Below are 17,349 nucleotides of genomic sequence, written 5' to 3' on the forward strand. Positions count from 1 at the left end.
CGGTAAAACTTTATTTAAAGAGTTGTGGCAGAGTTAGTGGATGGGCGGGGGTTGGGGCTTAGGTTACCGCCAGCCTGTGTCATGTCAGCCAAGCTCAGGACGGCTGGTTTATTTTATTTTACTCTGAAATGGAAGAAGGTGGGGGGGGGGGGGGGGGGGGGGGGTCTCTATGGGAATGTCTGTGTTTCCAGCACCAGATGCTTATCCTGGCCTTTCATGCCACATGAGGATCCGTCCTGCTCCACGCTCATGTGGATCCTCTGGAGGCCGCCTTTCCCCCTTTTGAAGCCCCTGACAGGAGATGAGAAAGGGTGGGGGTGGGGGGGTGGGGGGCTGCTGACTTAACTGTAGATCAGCTATATGCACGCCACTCAGCGACGATAAATTACTACAAATTCAAAAAAAATGATTACTAGCTAGCTAAGTAGTAGCTTATACAGACACGTTGGTGTGTTTCATTGCTGAATAATAAGCGAGACAAAGGTTTTGCTTGTTTGATTTATGCCACGTACATACGCAAAATGCAGACACACCGCCAGCTTCTTTACGACCGCATATGTTGAAACAGCTGTTTCCTCAGAAAATTCAATGTATATATAATTTAAATGTTCAAATGAATATCTCATTATCGCCTGCCATTATCACAGGCAGAAGGAAGTGGCTACTTCCACATGCCGCTCATTGAGGTACTTGAGTGTGGGAGGATTAATGATCCTGACTGGTCCATTAACACCTTCTCAACATCTGGATAGCGATCCAATCTGCCAAAGATGCAAAGACGGTTGTAAATATAAATAGCCTACGAGAGCCAAACTACTTTTCATTCTATGTGCTGAATGTCAGATCGGGCCTCTCCTCTTTGCTACCTGTGCTCCTTCGGGGAAAGGTTGACGGACATAAAAGCAACGACTGAACTCTAGAGGAATGGCAGTGAAACGTGAAGGTTGACGCACCTCAACCATGCCGGATTCACTCTTTTAATTCCTAGCACTTACATGCCAAGGTGATTAGTAAATTAGAGGAAACACCGCTGTTTTCCAGTTTGTGTCTGGTGTTAATTTCCCACATTTCCCTCTCTTACTTTTTCTTTTGCGGTCGCTCTCTCTCTTTCTCTGTCTCTCTCTCTCTCTCTCTCTCTATCTCTCTGTCTCTCTGTCTCTCATTGGAGGTTCCAGCCACGCAGCAGGCATTGGCTTTGTTTACAGGCAGTTGTAGTAACTCTTTGATTAACAAGGCCCTGGGGAGTTAATAGCTATTACAGCTAATAGGACAGTTAGTCTCGTCCCTGCTGGAGTGCTGGGGGGAGGGGGGAGGGACTGTTGATCTAACACACACTCTTTAACCTCGCAGCAGGAACTGGTGAGCCACAGTTCTTCCTGGAAGATCAGGGCCCTTTTGGATTTCTCATGTGTTAACTTGCATCTTTGTTTGTGTGTGTGTGTGTGTGTGTTACAGCATCAACTGGAGGAGGAGGCTGCAAAGCCACACGAGCCAGAGCGGTCCATCTCACCACCACCCAGCGAGGCCAAGCACCGCAGCCTGGTGCAGATCATCTACGATGAGAACAGGGTCAGTAGATCACAGATACGCACCACGCGCTCAGTCTATGGCCCGCAGCTCCAGCCCAACTTTCTTCACTTGATCATATATGCAGAGTACCACAAGCAAAGTTGGAGAGAGAGCTAGGAGCTCAGTATAGTTCAGTATTGTTTCACTGGTATAAAAAAACCAAACGCTGTTACATCCGCTGAGTATTCTCTACTGCCTGCTTTGGTTATTTGGTTCTAATGTCAGCGACAGGGCAGCTAGTGAGTGTTGGAGATGTAAACTAGATTAACCAGCAGGTGCAGCTTTGAGCAAACCACAGAGACTTTTACCACGAGTGAAGCCCCACATATTACATATTTCATTGACAATGTAGACGTAGTGTGGTGTTTTTTTATATATATATAATCCTCAAAGACCCGTGTCAGTGAAAGCAGAGAATGCCACCAGGTCTCTTCCGACCTGAGCCTCCCACTCTTTACTGCCGGGCAGAACTGTTGCCTAAGAATAAGCTACTAAAGGGCATCGCAGCAGGCACGATGAATCACACACTCACAGCTTATATGGTGACGCAGTCGCACACTGAAACAAATCTTTGTCTTTTATCAGCCATGCGAGTGTAGCGGCTTACTCATTCTTTCAAGAAAAAGATAAAGAGAGCAGCTGGGAGGTCACATAACGCTATTTTGAAGCGTTGAGTTGGTGCTAGTCACAGCAATCATTACATGCAGGAGTGCTCTGTGCAGATTTTCACCTTTTTATAAAGGAGTTATTCTCAGTGCTCTCAGTCCCCCTAGTGGAGAAATGCACACGTCTCCTTTTTCATTTATTTTTTATTAGAACTGCCATTTACAGCTGGGAACTCCTCTCTCGTACTCTATCACACCCCAGCCTCACCGTCATTGAACGAGCTCCCTATGGGGAACTAGAAGTAATGTTGTAACTTCACAGTTCAAAGGCAAAGAGCTCTTGCATGTATTCAAACAGCGTCTCACATTCAAGGCAGATCCTTTTCAAACAATGGCAAAGCAGAGTAGTGTGTCGAGAAAGTATGCTGCAAATGGAGAAGCTGGTTTTAAAACCCCCACGTGTTGGCAACAAGCAGTCCCCATGTTTAAGTGTAATTGAGCAGGAGACTAAATCCCTAACAGCTGCACAGATAAGAACCAAAATATCCTGAGAAGACCTTTTCAAAGGGAAAACCACAGCACAGGGAGTGTCCCGCATGACTTTGACCCTTACTGTCATCTCGATCAGCTAAACCACAAACACTTCCACGCAACAGCAGATTGCTCAAGACTCATCTGAAATCATCCTGGCTTACTTCACAATGTAGCTTGACCTTTGTAACACTTTCCACTTCCCTCTGATGGGAAGGATGTACTCTGGCCTACTGCCTGCCCCCTTAACCCCTCTCTCTCTCTCTCTCGCTCTCTCGCTCTCTCGCTCTCTCTCCAGTCACGCTGAGCCGAGTGACACGTAGCATAGACTTAATTTACTCTTGGTTTTTTCAGTGTGTCTGATCAAATCCAAATGCGATTCAACACACTTTTGTTTACATGTATGCGTCTCCATTAGGCCCGATCATACAGATCAGTGCTCTCTCACCCACACGGGTAATTCAGTGACTGTACTTTGACTGTCATGGATCTGATAAAAGCTACGATGGCCTGTTGCCCGTCTGACTGCATTTGTTCAAATTGCCGTAGCAGTTCCTTTCTGATGCTTTATATGCGACAAGAAGAACAATGGCTCATTTCAGTGTCTCTTTAAAATGGCTTTTTCTATCGGTCAATTTCAGGAGTAAAGATTACGTATGCGTCCTTGAGAGACGGATGTATTGACATCTTTTCAACGTCTGCTTTTTTGCAATCTATCTACCCAAGGTGCATTAAGTGGTTATGTGTCAATGGTGTAATGTTACAATGGTGTGCATGTGGGGTATAAGTACTCCAGCCCCCGCATGCCTTTTTGAGCTGGTGTCACTATGGTGTCATCTGTCCCCTCTGGGCTCGGTGTCACCAGCTTTCCCAGACAGGGTTACAGGCGCATTTCTACCGACATCCCATTGTTAAATCCTGTGGATGGCTCAACTGAAGTTCAATCGTCTCATATTTGGGGCATAGCTGTTATGGACCTGAGCACAGGAGAGGAAAGCCCCTCTGAGACCGCAGCATCATTATTCTGTTGAGCTACGCTAAATTTGCATGTACATGTCGTATTAAGATGGTCTCTCTTTTGTCCCTCGTTTTTCACTCTAGACTTCCCTTCATGGGAGACGCAAACATTTCGGAATGCTTTGACTGTAGTTGCATTATGCACCCACAGTGTTATTTTCATAAGTTTGTCCCAAGTGTTTTTAGGGATCATGTGATGCACTGTGAAAGAAATCTTTTTGACTGCAGTTAGCATGCACAGCAGTACAGTTGCTTTACAGCTTATAGTGCCACTGCCTGAGTGGCAGTCCTGTCTGTTACCACGGGGGGGGGGGGGTCTGTGTGTGTGTGTGTGTGTGTGTGTGTGTGTGTGTGTGTGTGTGTGTGTGAGTGAATCGAGAGTGCATTTTCAAGCGCTCTCTCTATAATTATTCCCACTTTCAGAGAAAATGTAATACCCCGTACAGCTTCTTCTGAATCTCATCCATTCCCTCTCTTATTCTTGCAAAATTGTTAATTTCTAGTATTTAATGTGAAGAAATATTCCAAGAGTTTTCGATGTCTGTATCGTGCAGTCTTGTTTTTAAATTTGCTTTAAAAAATGACGTTAAGGAAAAGAAGAGAAATCCTTGAGCCTCCCTACTCCCCGAGGATGAAAGGCTGGTTCTAATAATTGCTGTTTATTAACTGCTTCTGTAGTAAGCAGGCTCTCTGAGGCAATACACCTACTCACTGGTGAGGCATCAACACAAATGAGGAAATCAATGCAAAGCGAGTTAAGGAAGAATGATCGCATTATGTTACTGTATCTGCATTTGAATAACATGCAAAGTCATGGTCATATGTAAATCAGTGGTTCCTGATGTCACAGAGGAAATGCACTTTAAAAAACTGGCTTCACTCACAGGTGACCCAGTTGGAAGCCCGCGTTGAGTAAAGTTAAGCTTGTGTGCGTGAGCTCCTCCGGGGTCTTACATCCAAGTCTGGTAGCGTGACTCTCGTATAAACTTAGGAGGAGATCCCAAAACACCTCCTGTGCTGCTACCGCTGCAGTGAAGATGGGAGTGAAAAGGACAAGGAAGCAGCATGACATTGTGGGCGGTGAAGAAATAAAGGTTGACGTGCACACGTACGACCCCGACAGGTTCCGTCTCTAAAATCTCCCTCTCCATCCAAACCCCTCCCTCGCCGTCCTTCCATCCCATCCGTGAATGTGTCGGTCTGCGAGGTCACCGAGGGAGAAGGAGAGGGAGAGGGAGAGAGATGTGGGGTAGTCTGGGACACTGCTCACACATTTGTCTGCTGGAGCTAAATATAAGAATCCTTATGGAGGAGCAGGGCTGCGATAGAGGTCATCCAGAGACGCAGATGGGAGTCTGTTTGCTGCCCAGCTTCATGATCCCTGCCAGGAGTTTGTGTAGTAAAAACAGCTGATTGTTGTATGTAGTGAGCTGGAGGTGAGATCTTTTTCTCTCGTTCATCATTTGTCTCTTCTGAGATGAGCACCAGAGCCCTTTAGGCCCCCCCCCCCTCTCCTTTCCCTGTTTTTGTGCTCTGTCTCTCCCACTCACTTTCTATTCCACTCCCACTTGCTAGCCTGCCTTGGCTGCTCTTTCTCCCTTCCTCTCTCTCTGCTCAGGGGATGTGAGTAACCTTTTTTTCTTCTGGGAGAGGAAAGCGGGAGCTGTGGCCCAGCTTGAGTTAAAAGCTCTAATAATAGTCGCTGCATCCATCTCTCCATCTCTCCATCTCTCCATACGTCCAGTGAGCAGCAGTGTAGCCTCAGTGATCAAGTGAGCGGGCTCACAGCGTTGCTGTGGTGATGGCTGAGGTGCATGCGGCCGGCTAATGTACTTCTTCTGTTTGTGGTTCCTCACCAGAAAAAGGCAGAAGAGGCTCACAGGGTACTGGAGGGACTGGGACCCAGGGTAGAACTGGTGAGTGGAGGCTTTGATTTTGTATGCATGTATTTTGTTCCCTGCTCATGTTTTTTGCATTATTGAAGCAGCGTTTTATTGAAGAGGGATAAAGGATGCTTGGGAAGAGACCAGGAACACGTTTATAGGTGCAAGGCTCTTTTAGCAGGGGTGTAAAGTAACAAAGTCAAAATATTTAATGACTGTACCCAAAGCTCCTTAATATACTCCCATCAGGGTGCAATGGTTAAGGATCGCTTGCACCCAAACCCACTTTAAAGGACTTTTATTTTAGACATTATTCCCGGACTGCCTTTGTTTGCAATATTTTTTTCACTTTGTCATGAATTTGCTTGCACACACTATATCTGTCCACACATCTATCTGTTCGTCTTACACTCATACACACAGTGATTTTCATCACTTACTTTAATTCAACCTTTTGAGCTCATGCTAGACTTTCTTTCTTTCTTTCTTTAGTTCTTTGGATCGAATTTGATCGGGTTGTTGGTCTTCAGTCAGTCACAGCTTGTTATTTGCTAAACATTTGTCAATCCTGCAGGCATGGTCATATTGAGGAGATGTTGGAGTGAACTCTGTCATTTTGTAATCTGTTGCACACACACGGCTAATGTTTTTAATGCGTTTGTTCCTTTGTGTGTTCCAGCCTTTGTACAATCAGCCTTCTGATACCAAGCAGTACCATGAGAACATCAAAATGTGAGTCTGTCACTACGTATTCCTACATGCTTCCACATTAAGCAATGTTTATATCCAGCTATTAAAGTATAACTCTGAGAGAGGTTAAGACAGTTCCACCATTTATACGGGAGTGTACTCATTATAAAACGTATATTGGGGCATATGCACTGATGGAAAAGGCCCTCCGCTGTTATGGGGGCCATTATTGTAGCACAACTATTTGCAAAGCATGGCTGTCTTTTTGCTACACCTCTGCTGTGACAGAGATCTGCACATGTTGTTTGTCTGTACCGCTCTGTCCGCACTACAGACCACCAGTCGGCGGCAGCACCCAGCGGACCGGGCAAAACTGTCCGACTCTGTTAACCGGCAACTTTCAGCCGAATGCGTCTGTGCTCGTCGTCGTTCTGACAGCTGTTGAAAACAGGAGAATACGTAACTGTCCTCATGAATGCCTCTTTGTTTAGTTTGTCATTACAATGTTATAACATATCTGGTTCCTCTTTGAAAGCTTGTTTTGAAGATATGAGTCCATTCAGTCGCGTTTTGAACAACTTTGAAATGGTACGAAGGCTCACTGTTGTATCGTTTTAAAGGACCTTAAACGTGTGAGTTCATATCACAGTGGTTGTTTTGTATGCTTCGGAATATGACAGCCAGCGCTTTAACTCCTCAGTAGCTAAAAGACATATTTTAATTCTGGTAATGTCTATTTGCCTCTAACGGAGCTTCAGATCATCTGCGCTCAAACAAAAGGTGCATTAGTCATCCAAAAAAATTGATAAACAAACATCGGCATTGCTTCTGAAAATGGACTAAGATGACTATTGATTTAGTATTTTTATGACATGAAATATTATCAGCAGGATGGCTGTCTCGGCAGCCAACATTGCATTAGGTGAATGTTTGATTGATCATGTGAATTTCCTATGTTAATGGAATTATGCAGCGATTACACAACTGTCTGCCATGTCTTATCAATAAGGCTCTGGAACCTGAAGTTATAACTCACTGTGGCACATCAAGGGGCTGCACGAGAGTTCTAACAGCTCGTCTCCACCGTCGGCACTGTGGTGCGGGCACAGTGCCGAACCACAAGATGAGTCTGACCTCTCGCCAGAACGCTGCTCTGTCGTCACCCCCTTTGATCTCTGCACCGTTTGATCAGTATTATTGCCTCAAAGCAATTAATTGAAAACTCTTCCTCCGTGTGTGTGTGTGTTATTAAATACCGCTGTGTCGCTTTGAGCCAGCACAATTGACTTCTTTGTTTTACTAACCGGTTTGATAACCTTGGCACTCATCCCTGCTGGGGTTAGATGAGTACCGATTTCTCTGTGGAGCTCCCGGCATCCCAGTTCATCTACTGCACACAGCTGATGATATTTCCTTTGCATATTTAAACTGCTATGAAAACAAAAGCAATCTTTTGAAGTCTGAAAATGGTTCTGCTGAGTGTGCGTGTACCTCTGGGGGAACATCTGTCACAAGCGTGCGTATAATGAATCTTTCAGCCATCGTGTTTTAAAGGTATTATGCCAAATTACAGTGTTCTCCGGTATCTCAGAATTGGCGCAGACTTGGAGAACAAAGGAAACCTTTCGTACGGGTTCAGAGTTGCTAATCTTTCCCTTTGCCATCTGGCGTCCGGAGGACAATACCATCTCTGTCTTTGCGGGGCTTCATCTTATCAGTCCTGTTTTTGCGATCCCAAGTTATTTCTCACACATTATATGCCACCGCGGTGAGTGTGGCTATCAACAGTATCTCGCTGGATTCAACAGTATTTGTCTTTTTCTGCTGCAATGGCTTCGCTCAATATGCATCTGTTTGTTTGTGTGGGAGTGTTTATGTAGGTTGGGGGTTACGGCTGTTTAGATTTAACTTGGGTTTGTTATTGCAGATAACATGTTTGGGAAATGGAGAATAGGTCATCCTGTGTGTTTATCCCTCCCGACCCATAAATGTTATCGTGCCGTCGTCTCATTTTCTCAAAAATCCAATACTACAAGTATCCCACTTTGGTTGTCTTCTGTCCTTGCCTGAGACCCGAGGGACCCTGCAGCTCAGCTGAGGTGACTAATGTAGAATAATCGTACATTAATCAGTGGGAAACGTGCCCTTACAACTCACAGATTAAGTGTCGGGAATACAATTCTGTCTTGCAGCACAGAAAGAGACAAACTGAGTGGCTGCCTGAGGAGATTACTGGCCCTGATCTTTTATTTGAAACACTGTGGCTGGCTGTTTCCAGCCCAGACAAGTTTTTATAAGTTTGGCTCACCTCGCTGTCCTTTCCACCCAGAAGCAAGTTTATCGAGCGGTGGCACACAAGGACAGGCATTGTTTGCGTTTGCGAGTGTGGTTTTTGTTTGTTTACTGGGTGAAGAAAGTGCAGAGGGTAGAACATGTGTACCCGAGGGTCTAGAGAACATCGCATACATCGATTTATCAAGTGGAAAACGTGATGAAGTGTTGTTGTGAATGTCCTTGTGTTCGTAACCCTCTGCCCCGCTGTAATCTCCACACCTCTCCTTCTTCAACCCTCTTAGAAACCAGGCGATGAGGAAGAAGCTCATCCTATACTTCAAGAGGAGAAATCATGCTCGTAAGCAGTGGGTAAGTAATGACTCGTGTGAAACTGGGCCAGCTGCTCCTGAAGCGAGTTGCCATTTTAAGCAGACCATAGAGGAATAGAGCTCCGAGCATGATCTGTTGTCAGTACTCTTACTGTGCTTTGGGGAATGGGTTGCTTTTGAAAGACAAAACAAAAATCTCTCACACACTCGACAACAAAACAACCCCTACATCTGTTGGATTCTCATGTCAGCCAAGCACTTCTAATGATTCCAGTGATCGAGGTAGACTGAGCCAAAGAGCACGACTATAAATAAAGCCGGGATCAATGAGGTGAGCTCGCATGCCAGAGCCAGGCAGACATCTTCAAATCCACGAGCTCGACAGAAAATCGTTGTAGCAAATCACGTTTCTTGCTGTGAAATTTGCATCTATCCACAAGAAGGAAATATGATGGGAAAGTATATATATATATATATATATGTATATGTATGTAAACCACAGAGATAGTGCTAGCAACAACTGTTTCAAAGCTCTGCGTTTATTATTTATTGCAAATTTATGTGGGGCCAGAGAGAACCGATCAAATGCAGCACCTGCATCAAAGCTGGAGTTGTGTGTGTGTGTGTGTGGAGTGTGTGTGTGTGTGTGTGGTGTGTGTGTGTGTGTGTGGAGTGTAGAGAGACATCGCCTTGTGGTTTATGAGCCTACTGAGGGTCGTGTCTCCGCCAGGTTTAATGGTCTGCTTTACAGCCCGCCTGTGTGGAAGCTGTGGTCTGTCGTCGGCTCAAGGCCAGACTCCCTGTAGAATACCAACATATCACTTTGCCCCCTTCTGAACATGTAGAGGTTCATGGTGGGACACGACGGAAAGGTAGAGAGCTTAGGAAGATTTCTGAATGTCGGGAAAAAAAACAGTTTCTCAGACGTAACGGTCATTTAGTGTTCTGTCTTTAGATCAAAGAGGGAAACGGGGAAAATATTGTTGATATTTAGGCAGATCTGCAATGGATTGAGAGATCTTTATCTTCCTGTGGTGCTCCAGGAACAGAAATTCTGCCAGCGCTATGACCAGCTGATGGAAGCCTGGGAGAAGAAGGTGGAGCGCATCGAAAGCAATCCGCGGCGCCGAGCCAAGGAGAACAAGGTGCGGGATTACTACGAGAAACAGTTCCCAGAGATCCGCAAGCAAAGGGAGCTACAGGAGCGCATGCAGAGGTGAGGTCACAAGACTATAAGGCACTTCATTTCTGGAGATGCCTAGTTACTGCTCTGTAAATACAACAGTGGATTTGATTCAGTCACAGACATGTGGGGGGGCTTTTGAGTGACAGTTCTTGTGTGTTCTTCCTGTTGTAGCCGTGTTGGGCAGCGAGGAGGCGGGCTGGCCTCGTCTGCTGCTCGCAGTGAACATGAGGTCTCCGAGATCATCGATGGAATATCCGAGCATGAGGTGAGATCTCCTGCTCAAGATGTTTGCCCCCTACTTCCTCTTTAAACATTCAGGGTGTATTCACGCTGGCACACTCCTGAAGTTCTTATTGTAGTGAGCGCCAAGGTTGGCGCTGCTGCCTGGAATGAAACCAAAAGTCTCTGAAGACTCTGACGCTGGTGCAACAAAACACTCACTCAGCTCATTTGTATAACATGTAAATATGAATGTGCCTGTTTCTTTAGTAATTAGGGCAAAACGGTAATTAAAAGAAAGCAAGTTGGGCAAGTCTCTAAACTGAGCAGTTTTTGTCTTACTCACTCAAAACCCTATATATATATATATATATATATATATATATATATATATATATCTTACTGTAGTTTTGTTTCAGAGGCATATGGCACTCAATATCTGCATATGATACAGCTGTTATACAGATATTATGGTATGCCACGGGAGTATGTGTGGTAGCATGGCTAGCCTAAGCTAAATGCTAGCTCTTTAAGGCCACCACAGCCCAGTGGCAGGCACAGCAGCACAGCTGCTTTCAATTGAAATGCTCCCAAAACTTTAGTTTCTGGCTGTTTTTACGGCCCGTCTCTCGTTTTACTGTCTTCTCTCTTTTCCGTCTCTTTCCATTTCTAACATGCGCAGCCAACACATAGCCACAGCTGTTGGTGCAACAGTAATATTTCTCTCTGTGTACCCGTCCACTGTATTAAAGTTCTGTGATATAATAAATATCAGCATGGGATATAAAATCACTAGCATGTAGTAGCCTGCACATTTAGCTGCTTTTGGAATTATCAAAGGTGTCCGTCTCGTCCAAGAAAAGCATTTTCTTTTAGCAGTTCAAGCCCGCTGTGTGAAATTATGTTTATTTGATTTGACCTGACTTCAAACATACCTCCCAAATTCATGCTATTTAATACATGTTGCCAGAGTTGCATTTCAATCATTTCAAAGCTGATAGTTCACACATTTCACATCCAGTTGAAACCAAATACGATTGCCTGATTACATTTAGGTCTAAAAAAACCATTATATATCCAATTCCAATTTTCATAAAAATTGCAATGGCGCTGACTGACCGAACCAGATAAATGTCTTGCTTATATTTCATGTTAAAAGTCTTGTTAGGCGTGCGACTCTTACACTGTGAGCTCTCAGCATTAAGGAGGAGCGCGCTCTGAGCAGACAGCCGTGATATCCACTACTCACACGTTAGACCTGCTCCTCTCATGTCAGCCTGGTCCCATTAAGCTGGGCACTGTGTCAAATCAGGTTGTCTCATCTCAAGAAAAGCTTCCTGCCTTCTCAAGATAGCACAGCGCCTTTCCCATATCCCCCTCCTATCCTCAGACGTCGTCTCACTTTTAAGATGGGGGTAATGGTCGAAATGTGAAGAGTATACATTGACTGCTGAGCTAACGAGACACCTTAAACTTCCATGTCAATATAAGCACCATGCTGTCAGATAATAACCGACCCACTCACTCCAGAATGTTGGTTTCTGTGTCTTGCGTGTGTGTCCTTGGTGTGCGCCAGAACACGGAGAAGCAAATGCGGCAGCTGGCGGTCATCCCTCCGATGCTATTCGACGCTGAGCAGCAGCGCATCAAGTTCATCAACATGAATGGACTGATGGCCGACCCCATGAAGGTGTACAAGGACCGGCAGGTGATGAACATGTGGAGCGAGCAGGAGAAGGACACTTTCAGAGAGAAGTAAGCACAACACCTCGGTAAAGTCACAGTGGCAGACTTCATTTCCTTTTCTGTGAATAGAAAAATCCCCCTTTTTATCTTTATTTCCCTCGCAGCTAGATTGGGTTTCCTTTGGCCAAATATACACCTAAAATTGTTTTCCACCAAGAGTACAGTGTATGAACAGAAAGCTTTTCACACTAAATTCTGTACATTTCTATCCCTAATTATCTTTATTAATGCTCAAAGCTTCTTTTTAAGCGACAGGATTGAAGCATGTCTTGTTCTGTTATCTTGTGGTATTGGAGTGATCGATAGTGGGTCAGTAAGTTGTTGGTAAGGAAGTGAATCTTCCCCTTTCGTGAGAAACGAGAGGAGACATTTCAAGCTGCCAGATCGGATCAAACCCACACAGTTGACTTATTGTCTTTAAAGTCTACCCACATGCAAAGATAGAGCTTCACTTTCTTTTTCTTATCATTTTGAAAACACACGTTAAGATATTAGATCACTTGTAATTGTTTGGTGTGATTTTTTTTTTTTTTATAATTTGTTCGATTAATGCAATAGATGTACCTCAGATCAGTGTTTTTTTAAGTAACCGTAGTCTTAATTTTCTTTTTTTGTGTCAGTGCCAATGACTTTGAGTCGTTCCAGTACCGGGTTGCTAGCGTTTCTTCTCTTCTCCTCCCACAGGTTCATCCAGCACCCCAAAAACTTTGGTCTGATTGCATCTTTTCTGGAGCGAAAGGTATTGACACAATTATTTTTGTCTGTGTTTTTCTGGGCAGTCCAGCCTTCTCAGGAAATGATTATTTAAAAACTAATTTCTTCAATGTTTCAGACGGTGGCAGAGTGTGTGCTCTTCTACTACCTGACCAAAAAGAGTGAAAACTATAAGAACATAGTGCGGAGGAACTACAGACGCCGAGGAAGAAGCCAGGTACTTTAAGCCCAATCCCACAACGAGCTTTGTTAGCCTGAAAACCCGAGGGCGTCACTACACCCTTTTTAAAGAAGTCTCATGTTGTCAGCTGCAGTCACTTAGCTAACTAATACATTTACTATTTGGGCAAAAACTTGTTTTCTGTTTCATGTCATTACACACCAGGGCTGATGCACTTCCCTGTTGTCAAACTGGTTTGGCGGGAGCTACCAGTATTTACTCTTCCCCTATTTTTCTTGTCTACAGTGACTTTAACTTGACAAAGACTTTCGTCTGATTTTATCCAGCTGGACAGCAGATCATTTTTTTTTTCTATGGAGATATGAATATGCGTGCAATAGGATTTAAAATCCTTGACAACTACTGAAAATAAGACATTGTGTTGCTTATAAATGTGTCTTATTCTCACTACCAGCACTGGAGTTCTACTGATGTCTTTACAGGACAGTGAGCTAGTCGAAGCCACAGCACTACCATAATGAAGAGTTAAAAAAACAAAAAAACAGCAAAGGTCACACGTGTGCTGATCCATTGCCACAATTTGCTCAACCCCATCACGTCAGCACTATTTCGATAATGACAGTTTTTAAACGCAGCTCATTTCTATTGCTAATGAGCTCCCAGTTATTACTTAGCCTCAGATCAGGTGCTAGCTGTTAAACCTCGTGGTGGCGGGTGCTAAAGAAATCGCACATTCATTTACTGCTGACCTTTTCCTGTGGGTACGAGGGTGGCGTCTCCTCATCCTTCCTGAAGAAATCTCTCGCTCATTACCCGCCGGTGTGCCTCCACATCTCTTTGAGCAGCAGCTAACACAAATAGCTTGCCGTCTCAGAGGGAGGTCGCCTGAGAGGAGGAGCAGAAAGTGCAGTGCAGTATGTCAGAGCGACTGCAAATGCTAATAGAGATTATGTTTGGGTAGTGGAGAGAGGGAGGGGGGGGAAGTAATGGCTTAATGCAAATGTTAAAGCGTTTCCAGGCTTGTTTTCTCACAGTGCTGTCGTGGAGTAGCTACACTTTCTGTAGGGCAGTGTGAACATGTTTCTATAGTTAGGATGGATAGAGATTGTTATCCTGATGATGTGTCTGGAGGAAGGAAAAGGTGTGAAGCTAAGTGACCATTAATGTCCTTTTGGGTTGCGTTTCTTTTTTTTTTGCTTTCTGTCTGAGTTAATGTCAAAGGGAGGGAGAGGACATTAGTGATATTGAGCAAATGGAGATAAAGGTAGCTTCTCTAAACGAAAGGTGCATTTTGATCTGAGTAGTCTGCCTTCCCTCTTTCTCCAATCTCCCTCTTTTTCATGGTTTCTCTCTCTCTCTCTCTCCCTCTCTCTCCATTCCATATGTTCCCTTGCCAGGAGCCACTTGTAATGTGTCCTTTTTATAGAGCAGATGTGTAGTAAAGAGATCAACACAAGTTTGTGTTCTTTGGATGGCGATGAGCAAGTACTTGGAGCTAAAGTTCTGATCAGTTTTAGTTTGTCTGCTTGGTCAGTATTAAGCCGTGTTTAAAGTTGTTGTGGTCACACTGCATGTCTGGTCTGATCTGAACTCTAACCCTAAAAGCCCAGACACACAGGAAACTGGTAAGGAAGTGGTTCTGGGTGCTTAAAGAGCATATTTTTGAACTTTCGTATCCTGTTTGTTTTGTCTATGCAGAAAATGAATAGGATCCTTTAGGTTGGTAAATATTCTATTTCAAACAGAAAGTGAACCAAAGTCTTCTGCAACGTCAAAGATGGAAATGGTTTTTATGTTTCATGTTTTTGCAAACATAATGGTGCGGTTTGTTGTCTTATCTCTTCAAATAAACAACAACAACAAAAACCCCGCCAGACATCATACGGTCTGCAGCTGTGCGCCCAAAGTACATTTCTCTGAATAGTGTGTTAGATATCAGATCGGCCACAGGAAGAGCGGCGTCACTCACTGAGTATATGGTTCAAAGACACTGTGGCTGGTATTCTAGAGAAATATTGGAGCAATCTGCTGAAGTGAAACAGTTACTTTCTAGAGTGAACTAAATTGAAATGCTATGCGAAACGATTAAGTGATCACTTCCATCTTTCATGTATGTGCGTCCACACATTGAAGTGTACACAGGTTACAGGGGAGGTGAAGGTGTTTGTTGGTGAATCTGTGTGTCCTGTTACCTGGGATTAATTTGTGTTGTTTCCGTCTCCCTCGTCGCAGCACGGCCAGCAGCAGCAGCAGCAGCAGCAACAGCAGCAGCAGCAGCAACAACAACTACTGCACCGGGGCAGCCAGGAGGAGAAGGAGAAGGAGAAGGAGGAGAAAGAGAAGGAGGGAGAGAGGGATGAAGAAAAAATTGAACCCGAAGACAAGGAAGATGGAATGAAGTGAGTCTCTTATTAATACTGACCAAAACGTCCTTCCGGAGTCATCTCATTTGCGTCAAACACTTCTTGAATTTGTAAGTCCAAACATTGTGCGCTGCGGAGATGACTCGACACACTGATCCATTAGAGAAGCACGCTGACAGAGTGAGAGAGTGAAAACATGTCTGCCACATTGTATGAGCCTCTACAGCTGCAGCTATCTTCTCACTTTCCCCATTTCTCCAACGCACAATTTTAGAATTGTTCCCGGTCAGATGGAGTAGGAGTACGTTTTTTGGCGAGCAGGGCCCGTTTCTGTGAATCTAATCATTCTGTAACCCTCTCTCACCTCCAGCCAGACATTCCACCTACTGCAAATTCAAGTGTTCTTTCATTCTCCCTATTAAAACAGCTGTTTTCCTGTTTATGCGTCTCCCCTTCCCAATTGGATGCCAAGTTTTCATTTTTTAAATTCTGTTAAGTCTGGATTTTTTTTTGGTGGGGGAAAATAATCAGTACGATTAACCGAGCTGTAAATTTGAAACGTCAAGTGTGTAAGGAGGAGTGTGTGTGTGTGTGTGTGTGTTGCAGTGTTTTCAGGCACTGGGCCAGCAAAGGATGCAAAACAACAGATGGAATATGACTGCTATCTGGTGCCTGTAAATTCATCAATGAATACGACAGTCTTCTGTCTGTATGTGTTCACACGCTATGCCAGCTTAGGCTGTACACTGCAATAGTTTTCAAGTGACAGCAGGTCCTATTTATTAGCATTAGTGTCGGACTAGAAGAAGATGATGAGGCACTGCCTACTGACTCCCTGCTCTGAGGCGAGTCCAGGGGACCGTGTGACTCCCAGTGCACCCTGCTGCCTGCCTGTCGCTGGCACAGCTGGCTCGCCTATATTTAGAGTGCCACCGGCTCCCCTCAGCAAGATTAATGGTGCTGGGGGAAGATGAATGGAGGAGCAGTGGGTTCAAGCTCTGTGGCTGTCTCCTGGCATGCCATTGTGCTGACACTCGATAAATTATCTTGGGGGCGAAAAAAAAGACAGAAAAGGCAGAGTCTGTATACACTTTAACATTTTGTCTTTAAAGTTTGTGTTTCAGTCTGCAGAATCCTCTAGTCACCTGCAGACAAACATGTCCAATGCAATGTAGAGGCTGCATTAGGGACAGTGATGGACAAGTATGTTTGAATTACATTTTTGGGACTGACTGAATAGCAGCACGGCCCATATTTGAGTCTCAGAAAAGGTTGTATGGGAATTATTTGACTGGTGAGATGTCTCTTTTTACAGTTGCTAAACTGCCATCATCAAACACTCTTGTGTTTCTCTTGCTGACCGTGTTGACATTTCGCACACACAGGGACGACACCTCTGGAGAAGACGCCGAGGACAAAGAGCCCACCGTGGCCTTTAAGGGTCGACGCACAGCCAACAGCCAGGGGCGCCGCAAGGGCCGAATCACCCGCTCCATGACCAGTGAGGTGGAGGAGACCACCACACCGCCACTCAACAATGAGCTCGGTCAGTCTCAGGGCGCCGCAAAGAAGTGCCAATTTGCTCTTCCGTCCACTGTTCTTTTGACATTTAAATCAATTTCGCATTCGGCTACAGACACATGTCGCACATTTAAACTGCTGTGATACACCTGATGAACACACAGCCAGGGCAAGAAACTTTATTTCTCAGTCATTATCAGGAAACGTACGTGATTTCTAATTTGAGATAATATAATGGCTAAACGCAGTTATGTAGGACAATGTGTCAGGTTTACAGAGGAGTATTTCAGGACTTTGTCACCTTTGATCTAGTTGTGGCCTCCTGTCCCACACCACAAGAGTGCACTGTTGTTCCTTTTGTCTTCACCCACAAAGCGACACTCAAGTGACACAAAGTGGCATGATAAGAAATCTAAACAGCAAAACGTTTATGCCTGCATATGATATGCACTTTCAATCGCCCCTGTCTACAAAAGTATTATTTAAGGACAAAAATATTCATTGTGTCAGCAGTGGCCCCC

General features: G+C 44.6%; 1 protein-coding gene across 6 annotated transcripts in view; it reads left to right on the top strand.

Annotated features, from left to right (window-relative positions):
• The window catches only part of ncor2 (nuclear receptor corepressor 2), a 74,575-nt gene that overhangs the window by 30,560 nt on the left and 26,666 nt on the right, over window positions 1-17,349 (top strand). For all 6 annotated transcript variants that reach the window (XM_079162000.1, XM_079162004.1, XM_079162002.1 and 3 more), the window contains exons 6-16: window positions 1,456-1,569; window positions 5,582-5,638; window positions 6,285-6,337; window positions 8,872-8,938; window positions 9,942-10,114; window positions 10,256-10,349; window positions 11,880-12,058; window positions 12,734-12,788; window positions 12,882-12,980; window positions 15,177-15,343; window positions 16,693-16,853. In XM_079162000.1, coding sequence (XP_079018126.1) covers window positions 1,456-1,569; window positions 5,582-5,638; window positions 6,285-6,337; window positions 8,872-8,938; window positions 9,942-10,114; window positions 10,256-10,349; window positions 11,880-12,058; window positions 12,734-12,788; window positions 12,882-12,980; window positions 15,177-15,343; window positions 16,693-16,853 — 1,219 coding nt within the window. The remainder of the gene's footprint in view (window positions 1-1,455; window positions 1,570-5,581; window positions 5,639-6,284; window positions 6,338-8,871; window positions 8,939-9,941; window positions 10,115-10,255; window positions 10,350-11,879; window positions 12,059-12,733; window positions 12,789-12,881; window positions 12,981-15,176; window positions 15,344-16,692; window positions 16,854-17,349) is intronic.

The sequence above is a fragment of the Pholis gunnellus genome (genome assembly GCF_910591455.1).
Source record: "Pholis gunnellus genome assembly, chromosome: 6".
Taxonomy (NCBI): Eukaryota; Metazoa; Chordata; class Actinopteri; order Perciformes; family Pholidae; genus Pholis; species Pholis gunnellus.